Source organism: Talaromyces rugulosus, chromosome I (genome assembly GCF_013368755.1).
Source record: "Talaromyces rugulosus chromosome I, complete sequence".
NCBI classification, from domain to species: Eukaryota; Fungi; Ascomycota; class Eurotiomycetes; order Eurotiales; family Trichocomaceae; genus Talaromyces; species Talaromyces rugulosus.
The window spans coordinates 2124543-2145231 of NC_049561.1; the positions used below are offsets into that span (position 1 = coordinate 2124543).

The 20689-nt window shown below is 47.9% G+C and overlaps 8 protein-coding genes across 8 annotated transcripts; 4 read left to right on the forward strand and 4 right to left on the reverse strand.

The window, feature by feature from the left end:
• Positions 1-185: 185 nt before the first annotated feature.
• On the reverse strand, positions 186-4231 carry TRUGW13939_00720 (uncharacterized protein; the record flags this gene model as incomplete). The annotated part of the gene is made up of 3 exons (XM_035483927.1): positions 186-2486; positions 2543-4077; positions 4135-4231. 3 exons carry the CDS (start codon positions 4229-4231, stop codon positions 186-188), a joined length of 3933 nt encoding a protein of 1310 aa, XP_035339820.1.
• A 1292-nt stretch (positions 4232-5523) lies between these two features.
• TRUGW13939_00721 (uncharacterized protein) lies at positions 5524-7500 on the reverse strand (the record flags this gene model as incomplete). Its single annotated transcript, XM_035483928.1, has 3 exons — positions 5524-6217; positions 6277-7171; positions 7239-7500. 3 exons carry the CDS (start codon positions 7498-7500, stop codon positions 5524-5526), a joined length of 1851 nt encoding a protein of 616 aa, XP_035339821.1.
• A 973-nt stretch (positions 7501-8473) lies between these two features.
• Positions 8474-8857, forward strand: TRUGW13939_00722 (uncharacterized protein; the record flags this gene model as incomplete). The annotated part of the gene is made up of 1 exon (XM_035483929.1): positions 8474-8857. The coding sequence occupies one exon, from the start codon at positions 8474-8476 to the stop codon at positions 8855-8857; it is 384 nt and encodes a 127-aa protein (XP_035339822.1).
• A 148-nt stretch (positions 8858-9005) lies between these two features.
• Positions 9006-11030, reverse strand: TRUGW13939_00723 (uncharacterized protein; the record flags this gene model as incomplete). The annotated part of the gene is made up of 1 exon (XM_035483930.1): positions 9006-11030. One exon carries the CDS (start codon positions 11028-11030, stop codon positions 9006-9008), a length of 2025 nt encoding a protein of 674 aa, XP_035339823.1.
• Positions 11031-11290: 260 nt separating this feature from the next.
• On the reverse strand, positions 11291-12145 carry TRUGW13939_00724 (uncharacterized protein; the record flags this gene model as incomplete). The annotated part of the gene is made up of 2 exons (XM_035483931.1): positions 11291-11802; positions 11860-12145. The coding sequence occupies 2 exons, from the start codon at positions 12143-12145 to the stop codon at positions 11291-11293; spliced, it is 798 nt and encodes a 265-aa protein (XP_035339824.1).
• Positions 12146-12743: 598 nt separating this feature from the next.
• On the forward strand, positions 12744-14511 carry TRUGW13939_00725 (uncharacterized protein; the record flags this gene model as incomplete). The annotated part of the gene is made up of 7 exons (XM_035483932.1): positions 12744-12774; positions 12826-12915; positions 12996-13072; positions 13121-13279; positions 13331-13450; positions 13512-14344; positions 14406-14511. The coding sequence occupies 7 exons, from the start codon at positions 12744-12746 to the stop codon at positions 14509-14511; spliced, it is 1416 nt and encodes a 471-aa protein (XP_035339825.1).
• Positions 14512-14974: 463 nt separating this feature from the next.
• TRUGW13939_00726 (uncharacterized protein) lies at positions 14975-15661 on the forward strand (the record flags this gene model as incomplete). The annotated part of the gene is made up of 5 exons (XM_035483933.1): positions 14975-15019; positions 15079-15103; positions 15169-15453; positions 15513-15549; positions 15604-15661. The coding sequence occupies 5 exons, from the start codon at positions 14975-14977 to the stop codon at positions 15659-15661; spliced, it is 450 nt and encodes a 149-aa protein (XP_035339826.1).
• A 636-nt stretch (positions 15662-16297) lies between these two features.
• On the forward strand, positions 16298-20638 carry TRUGW13939_00727 (uncharacterized protein; the record flags this gene model as incomplete). Its single annotated transcript, XM_035483934.1, has 5 exons — positions 16298-16710; positions 16803-17466; positions 17521-19513; positions 19581-19703; positions 19758-20638. 5 exons carry the CDS (start codon positions 16298-16300, stop codon positions 20636-20638), a joined length of 4074 nt encoding a protein of 1357 aa, XP_035339827.1.
• Between the last annotated feature and the right edge of the window lie 51 nt (positions 20639-20689).

Here is a 20689-nt window from a genome sequence, read left to right on the forward strand (position 1 = left end):
GTGTTCTGGGTGTCCATAAAGAATAAGAGGCGACTGAGAGGCAACTGAGAGAAAGGAAACAGGCGTGTAGCTTTTAAAATTTTATATTGAGATGATTGGGAAGAATTAACTGATGTAAACTCTCACAGCTGCTATTACAAGGAACAACATACAACAAGGATTATTAGATGCTGATAAATATACTGTCATAGCTCAAGTGTTTCCCAGTATGCGTGTAAGCTCCTTCGATCGATATTAAAGCTTGAGACTTGACCGTTGTCGCATCCGACAACCACTCGGTCGCCGTGCGTATCCCAACGAGTAGCATAAAAGTCAGGCGATAGCCGAAGGAAGGGCATGGCCCCATAGCATAACCACTGATCTCGGAGACAGAGGTTCTGCGATGAATCCGAATCCGACCTCTCTGGCAACTGCCCCTCTCCTTCTGCCGGGGTGCTCTCGAGCGCTATCGGTCCAATGTCTGTTGCAAGGTATCGGTTGCCTGCGCTAAATTTTACGGTATACACCTGAGCGGATGTCTTGATCTCCTTCCATGGCCGGGACGACTTGATATGGCTACCGACAGCGCGTCCCAGATACTTTGGGGCTTTGAGGGATTTTTTGATGCTCCAGACCCGGATGGTTTTATCGGCACTGGCTGCTGCGATATGCTGGCCGTCTGATGAAAAGGCCACTGAAAAGATCCAGTTTGAATAATCTGTGGTGGATAAATAGGCCTCAGTAATGATGTTGTCTGAATGGCATGGTAGTCTCTTCAGGAGGTCTCCTGTTGCAGCATCCCACAGCTTAAGGGTTTTATCAGTGGAGGTTGATAGAATTAGCTTGGCGTCAGGAGAGAAAACCAGCCTCGTGATTTGGGTTTCGAAGATCGCCTTTTGGAGTTGTTTATTGAAGATCTCCGTTGTCACCAGGGAGTCAAATTTGCTCCTGTAGCCTGCCATTATCTTCAGGAGACTGCCTGTGGCCGTGTCCCAGAGCCTAATCTTGCCATTACAATGGCCCGATGCGATGTGCTTGCCATCAGGTGAGACGGCCACAGTCGTGAACGCGTCGTCGCTCTCAACAGATGTCTGGACCTCACCCGTGGCAGCATCCCAGATTTTGACTGCCTCGGAGGAGCAGGAGACGATCTGCCTGTTGTCTAGTGAAAAGACCACCTTCTCTACTGTGTCTAGATGCCCTGCTAGAGGTTTTTGGAGATCGCCCGTTGCAGCATCCCAAAGCTTGATGGTCTTGTCAGCAGAGCCTGACGCAACCACCTTGCCGTCTGGTGAGAGGACCATGGCTGTAACAGGCCTTGAGTGGCCCACAGCTTCCTGGATGCCACCTATGGTATTATCCCAACGCTTGATAGTCGCATCAATAGAGCATGTAACAAGCTGCTTGAGGTCTGGTGAGAAGGCGATAGACGTAACTGTCCCTGCATGGCGTTTTAGCGTCTTCAGAAGAGTGCCTGTAGCGTCCCAAATATGGATCTTGCCATCTTCAAAGCCTGCTGCGATGTGTTTACTGTCGGGCGAAAAGACCACACTCCAGGAACAATCGCTTGCGAGTGTCTTGAGCAGGTCCCCTGTTGCAGCATTCCACAAAATGACGGCGTTAAAAGCTCCTGATGCAATTTGCTTGCCGTCTGGTGACATGGCCACACTCAAAACCCTATCTGTGTGGCCAATGAATGTCTTCTGAAGGTCACCTGTGGTAGTATCCCAGAGTCGGACTGTGCAGTCTCCAGCTGCAGAGCCTGATACAAGCTGCCTGTTGTCTGATGAAAAGGCCAGAGCCGAGCATTCGTGTGAGTGGCTTTCTAGTATCTTCTGGAGGTCCCCTGTAGCAGTATCAAAAAGCATGATACGTGTCATACCGCGCGACCAACCGAATGCTGCGATCTGTTTGCAATCCGGCGAGAAAGCTCCGGCGTGGAGGCCAAATCCGCCCTGTTCAGGTGGCTCCAAGTAGGTATAGCTGGCCTTCGATGTGCCGAAGTGGTCGGCCATCTCTTGAGGGTCACCTGTGGTGGTATCCCAAAGCATAACAGAGCCATCATAATTGGCTGATAGAATCAGCTTGCTATCTGGTAAGAAAGCCATCGCCGTGATGTGCTTCCAGGAGCTGGATGATGGCTTTTTCACGTGGTCCCCTAATAGTGTCTTCTGGAGGCTGCCTGTAGTAGCATCCCAGAGCTTAATCATACCACTGTCAGAGCCTGATGCTATCTGCTTGCCGTCAGGTGAGAAGGCGACGTTCCGGACAGTTTCTAAATGGCCTGTTAGTGTCTGTATCATAGGTGTCCAACTATCCTCCATGGGAGGAGCTCTTCCCAGCCATGCAGGAGCTTTGTCAAGGTTTTCTCCTTTCACAACACTTGATTCAGGACTGAAAATGACGGCAGAGCTGTAGATTTGCAGTGGCCAGTGCGACAAAGTGTGGTAGTGTCGCAGTAAAAAACGCATAGCATCTTGCACGAATGCTAAAGCTTGACAGTCAACCTTTGCCAACTTGATTAGTAAAGACGAGGACGTCAGAGAAAACATTAGGAACCCACTTTCAATATTTCTTCCAGGGCTCTCAACATGTCAATGGCCTTTGGTAGCCTGTCCAACAGACTCAGGCATTCTAGCCATTCCAACAACTTTGTGTGTAGGAATACGCTAGCCTGGCTCTTGTCGCTGTCGTTGCTTGTGTTTTTTAGATGTGACACCCAGAACATAGTCGCATAGTCCACGCGAGACAGAATCCCATTCTTCGGTTTATTTTCCAAACCTTCCAAGGAGTCTCTCGTGGAATCGGGACGCGGCAGGTCGACCAGGTTGGGCTTGAGACATTCAGATAAATAGGACAGACAAGCGAGGACAATCTCTTCATGTCCAAAGCGTCCATGAGAGTCGAGTATAGACAGCCCATTCTCTCCGGCCAAGTAATCTCGCGCCGACTGATGAACAAACTCGATGTGGTCTTCGCGCAACCGGATGAATGAAGCACAGCAATCGACCAATGCTCGAATGGTGTCCTCATCATCGGTTAGGCCGATCACACTAGCAACTTCCGCCACTTTCAAAGGTCGGTATACCGTCATCATGGCCTTGAGCAGTCGCATACACTTCTGGACTTCAGCCAAATCGCCTTGGTTGAGCTGGTTCAATACCCGATCATAAAACGGATGCAAACCCGGGGGTAAGCTTTGAACTGTGGACAGAGCGTCATCTCGGCAGACACTCTCGAGCGCCTTGCATACCAGGCTCACCCATAAGAAGGTCCCTTCTGATCTTTCAGTAAGCTCAGTCTCGATCTCGCTCTTCAGAGTCGCTCCATATTTGTGCTGGCGACTAAGCTCCTCCACTTTGGAAGCGATATACGCCTCCACAGCCCCAGAAACAGATTGGGAGTTGTGTTCCCCATCCAGATTGATTTGCACCTGGTCCTGACCAGCTAATAAGACCCGCTCTGCGCCGTCCCATGGCCGGCTTGTCAACATCCACTTGATCTTACCGGGATGATCCAGTCCCTTTCGCACGATGGACTTGAGAAAGTCAACCACGTCGTCATCCTGACATTCATCAAGCGCATCAACAACCATGTATACCCTAGAGTACTTGCACCGGGCCAGCATCTCGAAAAGAATGTTCCACAACGATTGCCACGAGGTTACATCCTCGCTGAAGGACTCCTGTATTGTGTCCCACCGGCGACGGAGCGACTCTTTCAGCTCCGGCTGCTGATTCGCCAGCTGCAGAATCAACCCCTTGAGGATGGCTTCCAGTGTATTGAGCTCGTAGTCGGCATTCTGGCAGAACGAATAAATCACCACGGTGGATTCATCCTGTGCTCGCGCCCGGGCGAGCTGCTCAATCAGCCCGATTGACAACATGGTCTTGCCCTTCCCCCCGCCTCCCTTGATCCAGAGCAGACCGACCTCGTCCCCATTTGCCCAATCCTTGTACTGCGGGTCTTCAAGAATCCACTCGATCGACTGGTGAACCAGCCTGTCCTTGCTCTCCTTCAGGCGATTCTTCACAGCCAGCGAGTCCGGGCAGCGCAGAGCGTGGAGACAGATTCGATCGATGTCTTCGGTCGTGTACGCTGGAAACAGCGTTTAGCCTCCGTTAAATAAAACTGGAGAATCACATGGAAATATACCCCGCGCCACATGGAATTCTGCGGTGATGGAACCAGAATTGTTTCCAATCTGGAGGCCATGGTTTGTCGCATTAAACGCAGTGGACGTGTCCATCATCGAAGCATTCACTGATGCAAGATTGTGCTGAAGGGAAGCTACGGCTCAGCCAGCTGAATGAGCGCCTGCCTTTAATTTCTAGGGATGTCAGGTGATGTGTTATTTTGCAAAGTACAGTTGCAAAGAAATGATTTGGGAGTTTCCGCTGTTGGGCACTAGTAACGCTAGGTGATTCTATCTGTAACAAATACAATAGCCAAGGGCTTGGAACATCCCTTCTGCTTCTGCCTTCTCCCCCACATCGCTCTGTATTCAGCCGCGAACATGCCGATTAGTAACGGTTCTGAGGGCTTTGGTAGCAAAGTCTCAGGCTTCTGCCCGCAAGCAAAGAGCAATCAAAAGACAATATAGCATCATTGAAGGGTGAGGACGGAGAACCTTGTTGTCCCGGCCCTAGCGAGGCGGGGCCAGTGGGGGATTACAAGGGCTGGAAAGTAAGCTCTGTGACAGGAAATTGTTTCCCAGCCTTGTACTTGTACACCATGTGAGCCACTTGAAGATCTCCCCCAAAACGCCATGGTCGTGTTCTAGCCAATTAGCCAACGGTGGGATTGGAGGGAAGAAGATGAGATAATTACCAGTTCTAAAATATCATAGCAACTGCTATTTGACCATAAGAAGGAGAGATAAAGAATCAAAGAAGAGATTATCATCAACGTCATGGCAGTTTAAATTAATTATTTTCAGGTTGAGTTATATCTAAAACCAGCCAATTCGATCTAACGATGTCAATGTTCCTGCGTTACTTTGTTATTAATAGCCTAGAAATATTCTAGACCTTATAAGATTATTCTGACTAAGCCAGTCATAAACTACAGGTTCAGCTCTATAAAGAGATAACATCAAATATAATCTACCAGGTCCCATCACTTCTGTCTTATTTTGATAATCAAATACTATGCTGAGCCGCTTAGCCTCGCACATATAGGTAAGGCTATTCCTAGGTTAGGATTGTTACCCTTCCTGTCTAAGGTTCCTACTAGGCTCTACCCTTGGGGATAGCAATAGGCGAGTGAATACATATCAGTTGAACAACAATTAGGTGGTCAAGCAACTGAAAATTGCAAAAAAATGAGCCACACCGACCTGGATAAGTTCAAGTGGGTAGAAGGTGATAGGACGGCGCTTCTGTATTCATAGTCGGACGATCTCCATCTTTTGAAGTTAAGGCGCTTCATCAAGAAACTTACTACCGTGGCGGGTGGTATTGCTCATGTATTTAAAGATGAAACTGCAAGAATTACCCATTAACAACAAGCTTATACCTCTTAAGAAATTCAGGGATCAAATTCTCAAACCAAAGAGACTAGCTGTACAAACAGGATAACGAGCATGCATAGCAAAACGAAACCACCCAAGAAACCAGCCCCCCAAAAAATACACCATGACCGATAATCCCTGCGATCATACCAAAGCTGACGGATTGTACGTGGCTGGCGCGAGTCCAGATACGTTTTTAGCCGGCGGAGCCGAGGTGCAAAATAGGGGAATTGTACAAAGGACTCCATATCTGCGAAATTTTTTTCCATGACAGAAATAATCATGAATTTGAGATCTTCCGGATAATTCGGTGCAAGGTCTAGAATGTGTTTCATTGACGTTGGCGTAACTTTATGTTGGTCCCATCGCTTAGTGAATCCCTTGACTGCTCTGAATGGATTTGCAATATCGAACGCCACTTGTGTGCTCGGTGGAAGGGAGCAACGGTAAAAGCTCTCCGAGAGTATCTCTTTGGTTGGACTTTGTAAGGGGTTGATGGACAGTAGTTTCAAGTTATTATTAACCTCCTTGTCCTCAGGGAGTGTAAACCGATGGATTGGATGGCCATTAAAGGTGACGCAATTATTCCAAGGTATTTGCTGGTTCTCTCCAGCGGTGACATACTGTCCTAGTCGTCGGAGATTGACAGATGATATTGGTCGAAATAAGAGAGCGTAAGTCAGAGACAGCTCAAGGTATGTTGATTCCATAAAGTCGCGCTTGTCTCTTAAATAAAATTTAATTAGCAGATATTTACTATAACTTGTCAGCTAATTGGCACTTACTGATGTAAATCAATGCCATTATAGAAAAAAGTCGGATGAGCAAAAACCCTGATAGCGTTCCGATTTGCATAAATCTTTAGATGTTCATCTAAACAATCGGTCCACTCTATATTCAGCTGCCCAAACTCCCGTAGGTATGGAATGGCAAAAATATCGGGATGAAACATTGAATCCATATTCTGTTCTAAAGGTAGTTCTGGATAAGGGTCAATTCCAATAGTAGCGTCTTCATGGATTCTCACATGCTCAAAGAGCATATGAATCGAATCAGATTTGTACCGCATGTAAAACAGTGAGCATAATGGTTCTCTGATTTCTCGAAACTTTCTCGTAAAATCTAGAGCTGTCATACAATCATATATTAGATCAAATTGTTTGTGGTAAGTGTCGACATCGCTATCACCAGGCTGCTTGAGAACTTGGCGTGTGTAGCACTGATGAAGTAACTTTTCCATTGAAAGCGAAGTCATGTTAAAGCCCTTCAACTTGCGTGCAACGATTGCTAGCACACGGACCACCGTGAAAGCATCAAACATCCTTTTTTTGATGGGTTTCTTTGGCCCACAAGCACCGACAACATATATCTGTCTACAAGCAATTCTAACGAGAATTATCAGTAGTCGAGGAAGACGAGAAAGTTCGAACAGCATGCGGGATTTTTCGGAAAATTCGCCGAATCGAGACATTTGATATGCCTCAATTCCAAAGATTGACTCGATCAGAAGATCGCGGGATTCTGTGAGGACAGGCTTATCAAACATTGGATCCTCATCATCAGCGTCACACCATCCGATAAGACGGTATATCTCTTCAAAACGGCTGAAAGCTGACGTATAGGCTTGAATAGTAGTTTCCTTTTCCAACTGGGTTGATTCATCAATGTCTTTCCAGAAATCTGTCAGATATATATGTAAGTATACGTTATTGTTAAAGAGACGATTTTGTGAAATAGAGCAACCCACCCTCGTACTTCTTTGCGTATTGCTTATTCTTCATCTCAATTTCGCATATGGGTGTCGGCTTTACTTCCTCCCAGTCCATGATTTTCTCCGGTTGACCTTTGCTTCTTTGCTCGAGAATTGTATTCAAAATCACATCCCTAGCCTTGAGCTCTACTCGAGATTTATTGGGCTGAAACTTGTATTCTGAGTTGATGGTATTGCAGAGGTCCTGGACTGATGCTGTGAGTTCGCATAGAGACTTGACTACGTCTTGGTCAGTCATCGTTGTAGTCTTGCTGTTGGCCGAATTTTGCTCTGATAATTCTCTTGTCTGTAAATAGATATGTAATTGATGCCATTACAAAAAATTTTGACCGTGGAAATGGCTCAACATGACGGGCGGGGTGAAGTTTATATAACGGCGTTGTCATACGACAACGTGGCCAGGATCTACTGTCAGACTTTTTACCACTACCCCAAAAAGGGAACCCTTGTGGGGATTCTTGTAAGTGGTAGTAATTTCAGTTTGACATCTACGTTTTCTTATCTGTCAACCAATCAACTCACTAACCCGGTTTATATGGTCAATTACCGTGCAATTACATGTATTCGGAAGGGAATTGATACAGACACCCCTCCCTCCTAAATCGTCATAGTCTTGAAATCAAATTTTCTAGTAAATTCTTAGCAGTTCTAATTATTAAATCCTGGTAAGTAGGGTGGTGTCCGTATCAATCCGGATCTATTCGGAACGACCACCGGATTACGACTGCCTAATCTACTAGTTAACTAGTAACCAACATATAATTTAGGAACAGGGTAAAATCGCAGGGCTCTTAGTGCTCCTATAAGGATACCTCCTTTAAGGCGCCCTCTCCAAGGCGCCCAGTATTTCCTATTTAATATCATTTTATATAATAATAACATGACTAATTTGACATAATAGGATAAGCTATTATATAGGCTAACCCTATTATAAATAATTTTAGAAAATATAATCGGTGCGTGGAAATAGTTTATAATTATGTAGAAATAATAAGTATTAATTTCAGCCATTTTGAAAAAAAAAAAAACGAATTTTGGCAAGGTTGTACATATAGGCCTCTTACACACCTCGTACAGAGCTTCTTTCTTTATCTAGTTTGCATCGAGACCAGCGACATCGACACTAAAATCCAAGTAAATTTTCAATTTTCATTTTGAAAATTAGTTTACACTGCCCAAACCTTTAAATCAAAAACTCCGCGACATGCGAAATGACATTCGTATTTGATCCCCCCTATGCCAGAGTGATGTTTGCGAAAGGAATAAACAGGCACAACCCAGAACTCAAGCTGTCTGAACATGAACCCGCCGGTGATTGGCTGGTGGCCTATGACATCGTCACTGTATTGACAAAGAGGACGGGATATTGCTCCAGTTACGGCTGCTATTACGATTCGGACTGTGTGGTGCAGTCTGGTGGCGTATGTACCTTGTGTCAACATTATAGAGTTGACAACTATTGTTCGGGAGGAATGACCAACGCCATCGGCATATGCCATCCGAAGGGGTGCTTGAAGGCGGTCGACACGCCAAAGAAGGATGGTGAGATGGACGCCAGCTACTACCAACGGATGGACGAGTTGCACTGGACGTAAAGTAACGGTGGCGAGTGTGAAACCGGGTGTTAAGAGACTTTCACTATCTCGGTAGAGGCCCGGTGACAGCACTCTCCTCATAGTCTTATGCTACTCTATATTTAGATGCTTGTCTGCTACTTAGTACTCCGTAGCGTCTGCTCTTTCATTAGCTATAGAGTGGCGGGTCGAGATGGAACCAGTCGAGGCTCTCCAAATCATTGCCCATAAACGCGAACGAGTCGGTGATATCGAAAGGCAGAGCCTCGTCTGCATGACCGTGGTCTGCTTGTAGAGACAGTGTTTCCAGGTTGATTCCGCCTCGTTGAGGCTCAGCTGTGCCAGGTGCTGAAGCGCCATTCAAAACGAGACGCAACACGTGCGAAACTCGCTGTGCATCTTTGCAGACTGGACATTTCTCCACGCAGATATCAAATGACTCCTGGAGTAGTTGGAGCAATTCGCCCTCAACAAAGGCGTCGATGACAGGGGACTGTAGAGTCCCTTTCCGGTAGGTATGCACAGCCAGACACAGCACCATGACGCCGAGCAGGAAATCGTTCATGGTAAAGTTGGTGAGCATCCAACGCGTGGCATATAGGCGACCCCCAGGCGATATTTCCTTGTGCATCTCGATGAACTGGCTGACTAGCTGTCTTCCGGAGTCGATACAGATCTTGGCGCTAAAAATACTACCTCGAGCCATGTATTTGCGGTGTAAAATACATAAACTTTTGAGATGGATAAATTCAATATAAGTCCGGGTCATGATGAGAAAGGGGTCATCTGTGATTGATTCTGAAAGTGGGCGTGTTCGAAGAATATCTGGCACCGTCGTATGCGTCTGTCTGACCTCTTGGTCTAACTGGAGAACTTCCGCTTCGGACTTTTCCGTGAATGAGAGCGCATCTTGGCAGATCTTGCAGAAGCTGAAAAGTTGCCGGTCCTTGATAATAAACCACAACAGTTTCGTGGGCTCGTTCTCGGATCGAGAAGCCGGTAGGACTTGGGTGTCAACGTCAAAGTCCGAGTCTAAAAGATTTCTTGGTGACTTGGTGTCGCAGTTCTCCGGACAGATATTGCTTGGAAGGCCAAGTTGAAACGAGATCATCACATCGACCTGCCTGGTTACCGCCCAAAATCGTCGCCGCATTTCACCTTCAAAAACGGTCAGAGACCCGAAAGAGTCCGGATCTCGGTGATAACCCATTTGGTACGCCATGCGTACAACCATGCCTATGATTGTCCCGGCTTCTCTGGAAGGATCCAAGGATCTCAAGTTCTTACAATGGGCGTATACCGCGAGTGATTCTACCGCATAAGGCTGTGGCCGATGGTACTCCCCGACGACCAGGCAGCATCCGGCCGCTGTATGAAGTCTAGCGCTCTGAGAGGCCATAAGTGGTGGAGATAGTCCGCTAGACTCGGACTTTTCCCTGATGAGAGATGCCATGCAACAAATGGAAAAAAGGATGGAAAGCCACAACGGGTTGACTGCTTTAGGGTCTTCCCAAAATTCTTGATAGGCGCGCTGGAACTGAAAAGCATGAATGAATGGGACAATAAAAGTCTCGCCCTGAAAGTATATCGAAAGAAGGCGATCCGTGTCAATTTTTGCCGGTAGATATTCATCAATGATCTCTTGCAGACTATAGGAATCTGGAGACCCGAAGATCGGATCTCTGCTTGACGTGAGCACAGATTTTGAGGGAGCAGGCGATTCACCGCGAGGTCCACCTAGAACAGCCTTCAGTTCGTGGATGTCGTCCAGGACTGCAGACCAGTGAGTGAACCCGGCGTATTCCGGCGCGTCTGACTTTTCCTCTCTCGAGTGATTTCCCGCCACCTCTACGGACTCTTGGGAAGCCAAATACTCCTGGGACGAGCTAAGATCCCGTTGGCTCAAAAAATCCGTAATCAAAGACTCCAGATGTGCCAGCCTGCTTTCAACGGCCGCTTGATGGCCGCCGCTATGTCGTGAATTTGCATTCTGGCGATACGAGCAGAAATGTGGCTCGTTTCTTTTCAAACAACTAGTACACGGCTGCCCCCGATCGCAGCGAAGTTTGGATTTTCTGCACTGGTTGCAGACATGCGATTCTCTTTGTCGTTTCGTGACCTTGGGAGCGGACGAATATTGTGCGGCGTTTGTATGGGCTCGGAACTTGCCCGTGAAGCTCGAAAAGTCAGACATTGTCAATTATGGAGTCGATTTTGGTTGATTCAAGACTCTGGCAGTCTATTTGCCTAACATCGTCGTGTCCGTGAGTATTTACAAAGTACAAAGGTTGCTCCTTCCGGGTGAGCCACTTGGCGCCGGGCAGTCGCTGAAGTCAGGTGACCGTTACTCGACTCTCCAACGTTTTCTCTCTGTACCTGGGACCAAGACTTAAATAAAAAAAAACCATAGAGGAAACTGTGGGTATATTCATTCATCTAATCTCTAAATGTAGTCTACCATGGCTGAATGCCGTCGCGACGGACCACCTTACCAGTGTCCTGGTCACGGCCACCTTCGACCACCTCTCGCAGCAAATTCGCACCGATAGTTGGATCCAGAGCGCCCATCTTCTTAAGCAACTCCTGGTTCCCGCCCAGGCCAGTGGCGAGAAAGCCAGGCGAGACCGCCCAGACTTTGACTCCGTCTACAGTCAGGAGCCTATGCCATTCGCGCATCATCATGGTCATACCGGTCTTGCTGGATCGATAGGCGACGACTGACGGGCCCTGCTTGGGCCAGCCCTTTTCAGGGACGCTGTTAACTTTGAGGGCTCGGTTGTCAGACTCGGTCAGCGTCGAGGTGCCGCTCGCGATGAAGATGAGTCTTGGGTCTGCCGACTTGAGGAGTAACGGTGCAAAGGTATGCGTCATGATCCAAGTCCCGGTGACGTTGACGTCCCATGACTTGTTCCACGCTTCTCGCACGGAAAGCTTCCCGAGGGCCAGGTCTTGGTCAAATGAAGCTCCTGTACATGTATCTGTTAGCTATGGGCATGTATATTGATAAATGACGTCATCCTCACCTGCGTTATTAATCAAGATATCAACACGGCCAAATTCGCCGGTGACGTGCTCGTACGCTTTGGCAATGGAGTCGTCGTCCTCAATGTCCACCTGGATGGTCTTGATAACGCTAGGGCTCTGGGCGAATTCCGCTTGAAGCTCCTTGGCCGCGGCGTTGGCCTTGTCGAGGTTCCGGCCTCCCAGCAGGATAGTGTATGTTTTGGAGGACTGCAACAGGGATCTTATAGTTTCGTAGCCTAGTCCGGTGTTGGCTCCGGTGATCAAGACGATTGGGTTGGATGCCATTTTAATGTTTAGATGTAAAATGTAGTCAGAATGTCGTTAAACTGTTGTTTGAATGTAGTCAAGGAGACGATGCTGCCATATCGACAGACAATGGCCTTTTATACCAGCAAGCTGACTGAACAGCGCTCATAGACAGCTCGGATTTTAATCGATACCCCCGACATTCTTACCGTATGAAGCTAAAAAAAGGTGGTCTGTCGGAGCTATTCACTGTTGAGAGAGCGGCGCACTCGGATTTCGGAGAAAGTGTAGAAGAGGATTTCCGCGCTGGGAAGTAGCGCCGGCCGAGAGAAATTACCGCATTGGGTGCGATCGACATGGCAAGGGCCCGTACAGCGCTAAGCCCAGATAGGAAAGGCGCCAATGCAGGAGCCGCGCGGGGGAAGCAATATTGAGAGCGGAGTTATGCTTGTCGTTAACAGGTTTCTGATGCTGGTGGCTTTGTCTGCCAGCAAACACTCTGCAGACTCACGTCCATACATCTCTTTGTCTCTGTTTCTTTCTACTCTTTGCTCTATATGTGACTGACTGACTGACTGTGACAACTGCTGAGGAGTTGCTTTGGTTTTGTGCATGACTTGGCAACCATATTAACATCATGATGCTGGGCAGTGGCCTGCAGGGCAAAGGTGAGTCTAGTCGCCGTCACAGCACCAACCTAATTCTGTATCTGACTGCAGCCTCTGTCGATCTAGAGAAGCTCAAGGAGGTAGCTCGCCTGGTGGAATTGCTCGAAAATGATTTCTCTGCAAAGAAGCTTTCATCTGCAGGTAAACCCCCTCTCTCCAACTCTCCATGCATATATGCATACACAGTGAACATAAATGCTAAGTCTGAATCATTTCCACAGAACAAGTGCAAACACTTTTGACCTTGCGTCAGCATGGCACAGACCCGACAAATGCAGACCCCATTTATTCAGACAAGGTACTGAGAGTCGTGAAAATTTGACGTCACCGTTACTGATTTCGTTAGGGCATCAATCTTTTGGCCAGATATGGATTGGACGGCGAAACCGTCGACATCAGAAGGGCTGCTTTGCGCTGCATTGCTAACGCGCTCCTCCTGAACCCGAACATGCGCCAAGTCTTTGTCAACACAGGATATGCTGGCCGTGTGGCTGAGAAGCTCAAGGTAAGACACCGTTCACATAACCATGGTTTTGTTTGCTAACCCTTGGTACAGACAGATAGTTCAGATGATGAAATGATCATGTCGCGGATTCTCTTTCTGACGACTTACGGCACCGATATTGAATTTAGCACCCTTATTACCAAGCATTCGTTGGCCGATAATGTCTGCTATGTATGTGCTGAACACTCCAGGCCCAACACTTTTTTTTTGTTCTATTGCTGACTGGGCGTAGCAAGTGACTCGTCACGCGAAGCAATTCCCCAAAGGCGGTCAAAAAGACCTACCGCAGATGGACGAACTGGCCTTGACAGATACCCTGAAACTGGTGTTCAATGTGGCCAAGCTCTACCCCAGCCTGGCAGATTCCTTTGCTCCTCTAATTCCTCACATTTTCAAAATCATCAGTCGCATTGATATCCCCGCAAAGCCGCTTGACGGCCTAATTGGCTACCTCGTCAATGCCCTGTCGACGCTCGATCTGGAGGAAAAGCCGGGCAAGTTTGAAAGCAGCCCGTTGTTCCCGAAATTTAACCAGAACTGTAATGTCGACAAGTTAATTAACATACTAGATGCCGCCGTTCGGGTGTACACGCCAGACGAGTTGGAGCCTCGTGTCGTGCCCTTGCTGCATTTGCTGATTACGATCCACGAATTTGCCCCAGAAGGCCCAAGGAAGTACATGAAATGGCTCCTTTTGCCCGAAGACAACGACCGAAGCGCCCCAATTGGGCGTAGCGATACCCTATCGTCTAAGCTCCTCAACCTGTCCACATCGCCGTCGGTTCACCTCAAGACAACCATTTCAGAACTGATGTTTGCACTGTCCGACAAGGATCCGGAAAACCTGACAAAGAACATTGGCTTCGGTTTCGCAGCAGGGTTCTTAGCGTCTCGTGGCATCGAGATCCCGCAGGATTCCCAAGAGGCCTTTGCAACGAACACAGAGGCCGGAATCAACCCCATCACGGGCCAGCGGTTCGATGCAGAACCTCAAGATCTTGGGCCTCCCATGTCCCAGGAAGAAAAGGAACGAGAGGCGGAGAAACTATTCGTACTTTTTGAGAGGTATGTTTCTCTGAATATCTTATAATCTACTTGCTTTATTTATGCTTACTCTTCATCACAGAGCCAGGGCAAATGGATTCATCACGGCAGAAAACCCCGTCGCCCAGGCAGTCCGAGAGGGCAGATTTGAAGAACTCCCAGACGACGCCGACAGCGATCTCGATTGATTTCCAGCAACTAAACTACTCTCGTTTGGCTGTTTCAACACTCGTGCACATTTTGAGGGGCGTCAATTGCTGGTTTGTACCGGAAAGCATCAGATATCCCATGGGCGGAGCTCTTCTGGCAGCATTAATACTTTTTGTACATTCACATTTATAATAATGAAGCCATTTTCAGTCTATCAAAACCAAAGTTCTCTGTTTTCATCGCTTACAAAGATAAAATCCTCAATAGTATGACGTATGGCCAGGCAGTTGGAGGGGCAGCGCGGGACAAGCCAATCGGGGCGGCAGAAAAAAAAATCCCACGGCAAAGCGCGGGGAACGAGAACATTCTGTCTTGCAACACTACTAGTAGTTCATCTTGCGACTGGAAATTTTGCGCGCATCCAATTTTTTTTTTATCATCTTTCACAACGATTACACAGTACATTTTTAAAGCAAGTGAACATACATACGCCCTTTCAAAATGTCGAAGCCATTTGACCCAGAGACGGCGGAGAACTTGGATGATGTGAGTACTCCTGTGTTGAATCTCAAAAAAAAAAAGCCATCTTGCTAATTTCTTCACAGATGGAGAAGCAGTTTGCTGTGAAAGGTACTTATACCGCCCCTCCCCTCGACAAAAACCACCGCTAAACAAAAAAAACCCCCGTCAAACAGCCGTCGAACATCTTATGACATACTGGTCCATCCTCGAAAAAGTCCCCGGCTCCAAACTGCGCCTCACAAAAATGGACGACGAGATCTACGAGCACTTCAAGCGCGAGTTCCCCGACTTCAATCCGGCCGACAAAATCAACGAAGATGACATGAAAAGCAAAGCGGGCAAGGAGCGATGGCGCAACTTTATGAACGAGTATGAGGAGACGATCAATGATTATAACTTTGGAACTATGCTGCGTGCCGACGCCAAGTCGGAGTATGACCAGGAGACAACTATATTCGGTGAGTAGCTGTGTCTTAACGAGAGAGGGGGGGCTTTTTATTGATACCAAATTTTCTAGCGATGCGGATGCAGTTTTATGCAGTTGAGATTGCTCGGTGAGTTTCTGAAGCAATGTCTTATTTCTCTCTCCCTTTCTAATAATATCGCAGAAATCGTGCTGGCCTGAATGACTGGGTTTACGAACAGGCGCAGGGTAAAAGTCAGTAGTAGTTGGGATGGAGTCAACAGATGGATCCATGAAATCAAAAACCTCTGCCGGAGATTACGGCACTCGCTTCATCTCGTGTTTTGCATTAGATGCTTGCTCCATGCAGGCTTATTTCTTTTTTTCTCTTTCTGTTGGAGAGTCTGGAGCACAGATATCTGTGCAGCACAGCAGCGAGGCCTCTCCGTTAGCGTCCAATGTCGTTTTGTCAACTGTACAACTACTATACCCTTGCTCTTTAGACCTTCATCCACAAAACATTGCATTCTTCATGCGCCTCTCTCATTTTCTAATTCAATAGAGTTAATATGTTGTTAGAATAATAAGACGGATCACATGATCCGAGATGACGAGTGCAGACAAAGAGAATAATAGTAAGGCCCGATGCGGACGAACCATTGTCCTCGATAGCGACTTCATATTATTAAGAACGACACAGCGATTGACACGGACGTACGCGTCTGCAGAAATCCATCTCGCTCCTGGCGATCTTATTTCTGTGCTGCGATGTTGCCAACCCGGCCAAAGAACCTTGACTGACAGCAATATCGACTGTGGATGAAGACAACCCGCTGTAAACCATGACAGAAAACAAACAAAAGCGGATCTCTCAGACGAGACCATCTAACAGCAACCCCATGGCAGAGCCCAAAAAGAACAACGAAGACGCTCCAGTCAAAGTAAGATGGAGATCGCTCTTTCACTTCACAACAATCCGCCAGCTCCCACTCATCCTAGTTGCGTTCGCTATCACAATCGCGACCAGCGCCACCAAAATCGTGTTTGCGTTCTATCTCGGTCAGCTTTTTGAGCTCTTTACGCAGCTTGGCAATGGAACAACCAAGGGCCCGCAGATGCTTGAAGGGGTTCGATCGAATATTCTGATTCTGCTTGTTATTGGAGGTCTATCATGGGTGTTGAATGCTGGGTTTTTGTTTATTTGGGTTACGTTTGCCGAGTTCCAGGTCAGACGTGCGCGGCAAGAGCTGTTTGCAAAGCTGTTGGACCAGGATCTCTCGTGGTTCGATATGAAAGAACAGGGGATGGGCTCGTTCTTGTCGCACTCTCAGAAGCAAGTCTCCATTATCCTCCCCTCAATGGCGATACATTCTTGTTTTGAGATTCTTCTGACCGTCTTAATAGACAACTACGTGAACTCCAGATTGCTACAGCCCAGCCTCTAGGATTCCTCTTTCAACACACTATTCAGGTCATTTTGGCAGTGGTGCTCGCTCTCTACATATCGTGGAAAGTGACTTTGATCACATTGGCTGGAATCCCCGTTTCTTCAATCATCATATCAATCGTCTCTTCGAGAATGAACCCTATAATGAAAGCCCAACAGTCGGAGCTGTCCGAAGCTTCCAAGTTTGCATACGACGCGTTCACCTCCATTGATAGCGTGAAATGCCTCAATGGAGAATTTTCTACCTATTTGCACTTGGTATCACACATACGGGCTGCAGCTCGGTGGTACTTGAAACTGGCGGTTCTTACTGCCATTCAACTGGCCTTTGCCCGATTGACAACATTTGCAATGTTTGTTCAAGGGTTCTGGTATGGCAGTTCCTTGGTTCAGTCTGGGGAATTGACATCTGGCGACGTCTTGACGACTTTCTGGGCATGCTTGATCACTGTGCAGTCCATCGAACTTGGTGTTCATCAACTTGTCATATTGGAGAGAGGCAAGATTGCTGGTGAGACTCTGCGATCGTATCTTCTTTATCGAAGTGCCGAACGGCCACCGCTTAGAGTACGACGAGACCGATATCCAGACCTGCGCACTGAGGATATCAGGTTTCAAGATGTAAGCCCCCTCCGAGATCTTATCGTAGTTCCTAAACTCTGACTGCTGCGATAGGTCTCGTTTGCCTATCCTTTCCAACCCGACAGGCTTATTCTCAAATCCCTGAATCTAGTATTCCCAGCCGGTAAAACCGTCTTCATTGTCGGACGCAGCGGAGCCGGGAAAAGCACGCTGACGAATCTTCTTTTGCAATTCTATGCACCTACAGCTGGAGGAATCCTGGTCGGGGGTGTTCCCTTTCGCGCAATCGATACGTCTTGGAGTCGCAAAAGCTTTACCATGGTTCAGCAGAATAGCTATCTGTTCAACGAGACCGTTTCTACTAACATTGCATTTGGAAGTCACGATCCCTCAAATGTCACGAGTGACAGGATGCGAATGTGTATAGAAATGGCAAGTCTAGAAAGCACTATTAACAAACTTCCCAAGGGGTTGGATACTGCTGTTGGAGTAGAAGGCAACCTGCTGAGCGGTGGGCAGAAACAGAGGCTGGCTGTTGCTCGAGCTAGAATGAGAGACAGCGCGGTTCTGATTCTTGATGAATTCACTAGTGCTTTGGATTTCGAGAATAGGGTTGCCGTTATGAACGCTGTTCGAGAATGGAGGAAGGGGATGACAACTATCATTATCACGCACGATACGTCCAATATTCTTGATGACGACCTTGTTTACGTTTTGGAATCTGGAAGTGTGGCCGACTATGGACTCAAAAAGGATTTGATGAGAAAGGGCCTACAAATATTCACAGCCACAGAGACCTACGAAGACGAAGTCGAGAGCGAGAGCTTTATAGAATCCCCATCATCCCCATCATATCTGGATCATTTCTTTGCTGAAGACGACCCGGAAGACTCGTGGCTAGCATCCACTGATGACAGCGAGACAGCAAGTCTGATAGAACTTGTTGAGTCAGACGAGAGAAGACTGCTTCCTCAGCAAACCTCGTGGCTTTCAGAATATGATGCCAACGCCGCGTCGGATCCAGTCAAATTTGTTGATTCTGGCGAAAGACATTATTTTCATCAGGCAAATGAGTTTCTTCCGCTGGGCAGGATGGCTCGAGATTCGATGGTCGTTCCTATGCCTCGTGCTGCTACTCGTCGTCAGTCGACTCTTCCAGTGTACTCTGATGATGCTGGAAATGGCTATAAACAAGTCACATCTAAAAGACGGCGTGCGTATGATAAGCGTTCAACATCTAAACGCCATGCCTTTAAACGCCTTTTTAAAGCCGGCCAACGCAAGACCGAAGCAAAACAAACGCTACCGCTACACAAGACATTACTCAGTATACCCTCGGTATTAAACACAAAGCAAAAGGTTCTTCTCGCAGCTAGTATGGTCCTGGCCACTTTGCATGCAGCCGCCAGTCCCATTTTCTCTTATCTTTTGTCGCAGCTGTTTGAGTCCTTTTATTCTGATGCCAATCGATCGACTGTAGCGAAGAAATGGTCCATAGCCATCTTGGGGTTAGCCGTCTGTGACGCTTTTATCACATTTATCATGCATTACTTGCTCGAATACTGCAGCCAAGCCTGGATGGACCAGCTGCGCACAAAATCCATGCGTCGGATACTGAATCAGCCTTGTTGCTGGTTCGACGAAGAGAAAAACCACCCCATGCAACTGACAATGTGCCTAGACCAGAATGCCGAGGAAATCCGTAATCTTGCAGGCAGGTTTGGAGGGCTGGCAATGATCGCCGCGATGACCTGCATTATTGCCATTGCGTGGAGCTTTGTTCTCAACTGGAAACTTACCTTTGTCAGTCTTGCGTGTGCGCCGGTCTGGTATGGAATCAGCAACGGGCTGGACGTGGTGAATAGGAAGTGGGAGAAACGGACAAACGATTTGAATGAGCTCGTGGCATCGGTGTTTTCCGAAACTTTTGTGGATGTTCGCACCGTGAGGGCGTTTACTTTGGAAGACCATTTCCAGTATAAACACTCTCGTATCTTGAAGACGGCTTTGGGAGTGGGATTGAGACGAGGGTTTTACTCGGGAATTGTCTTTGGTCTGACCGAATCGTCTGTGATTTTTGCAAGCTGTGAGTATTCGTTTCCCCCTTAACAGAACATCTCCCCTTAGAGTAGAAGTTTAACTAACGTCTTTAGCTTTGCTTTTCTACTATGCGGCTGAACTGGGAGCTTCGGACAGCTCTAAAATTACGCCCATTATATCCGTCTTGACGATGATTTTGTTTAGCTTGGGATATGCCGTTTCGGTGATGTCGTGGAGTATGTCTATCTTCCTAGCAAACCCTCAAACACAGCATCTAACTCTTCGTGTAGTTCCTCAAGTCAACTCAGCCAACGACACAGCTACTCAACTGATTGGACTGTCCCGTCTGCCATCTGGCTCGTCGCATGAGCAAACTGGGAAGCTGCGGGTCTTTGAACCGCTTCCGATTGAATTCAAAGACCTGAGCTTCAGCTATCCGGGACGACCAGAAGCCAAGGTCCTGAACCGCATTTCCCTCACGATCCCAGGCAACAGCTGCGTCGCGCTGGTCGGGAGCTCTGGTTCTGGAAAATCAACCATCGTCTCCCTCCTCCTCGGTCTATACGCTTGCCCCAACCCAACGCGAGGCAAAGCCGCTGCGCTGACGCTGGGCGGCGTGGACATTCGACAAGTACACATGCCAACACTGAGAACGTTAATCGCCTACGTCCCACAGCACCCACGTCTCTTTGCAGACACAATCCGCGCTAACATCACCTACGGCCTGAACTCGTACTCGCGCCTGCGCAACATGAAGAACATCGAAGCCGCGGCCGAAGCAGCAGGGATCGCCGAGTTCATCCGGTCCCTGCCAGAGGGTTATTCTACAGTGGTCGGCGAAGGCGGACTGTCTCTATCCGGTGGCCAGATCCAGCGACTGGTGATTGCGCGAGCGCTGGTGCGGCATCCGCGAGTGCTGATTCTCGACGAGGCGACGTCGAATCTGGACGCGGAGAGCGCGGCGGTGATACGGCAGGCTGTGCAGAGTTTGCGAGCATCGGCGCGGCAGAGCCTAACGGTTATCTTGATCACGCATGCGGTGGAGATGATGCAGATTGCGGACAGTGTGGTGGTGATTGATCAGGGCAGGGTGGTGGAACAAGGGCGGTATCAGTCTTTGCTGCAGCGCGCAGATGGACGGCTGCGAGATATGCTTGGGGGGAAGGGTTAGTTAGTTGATTGTCTTTGACTGTCTCGGAGATTATTTTTTGAGTTTTTGTTT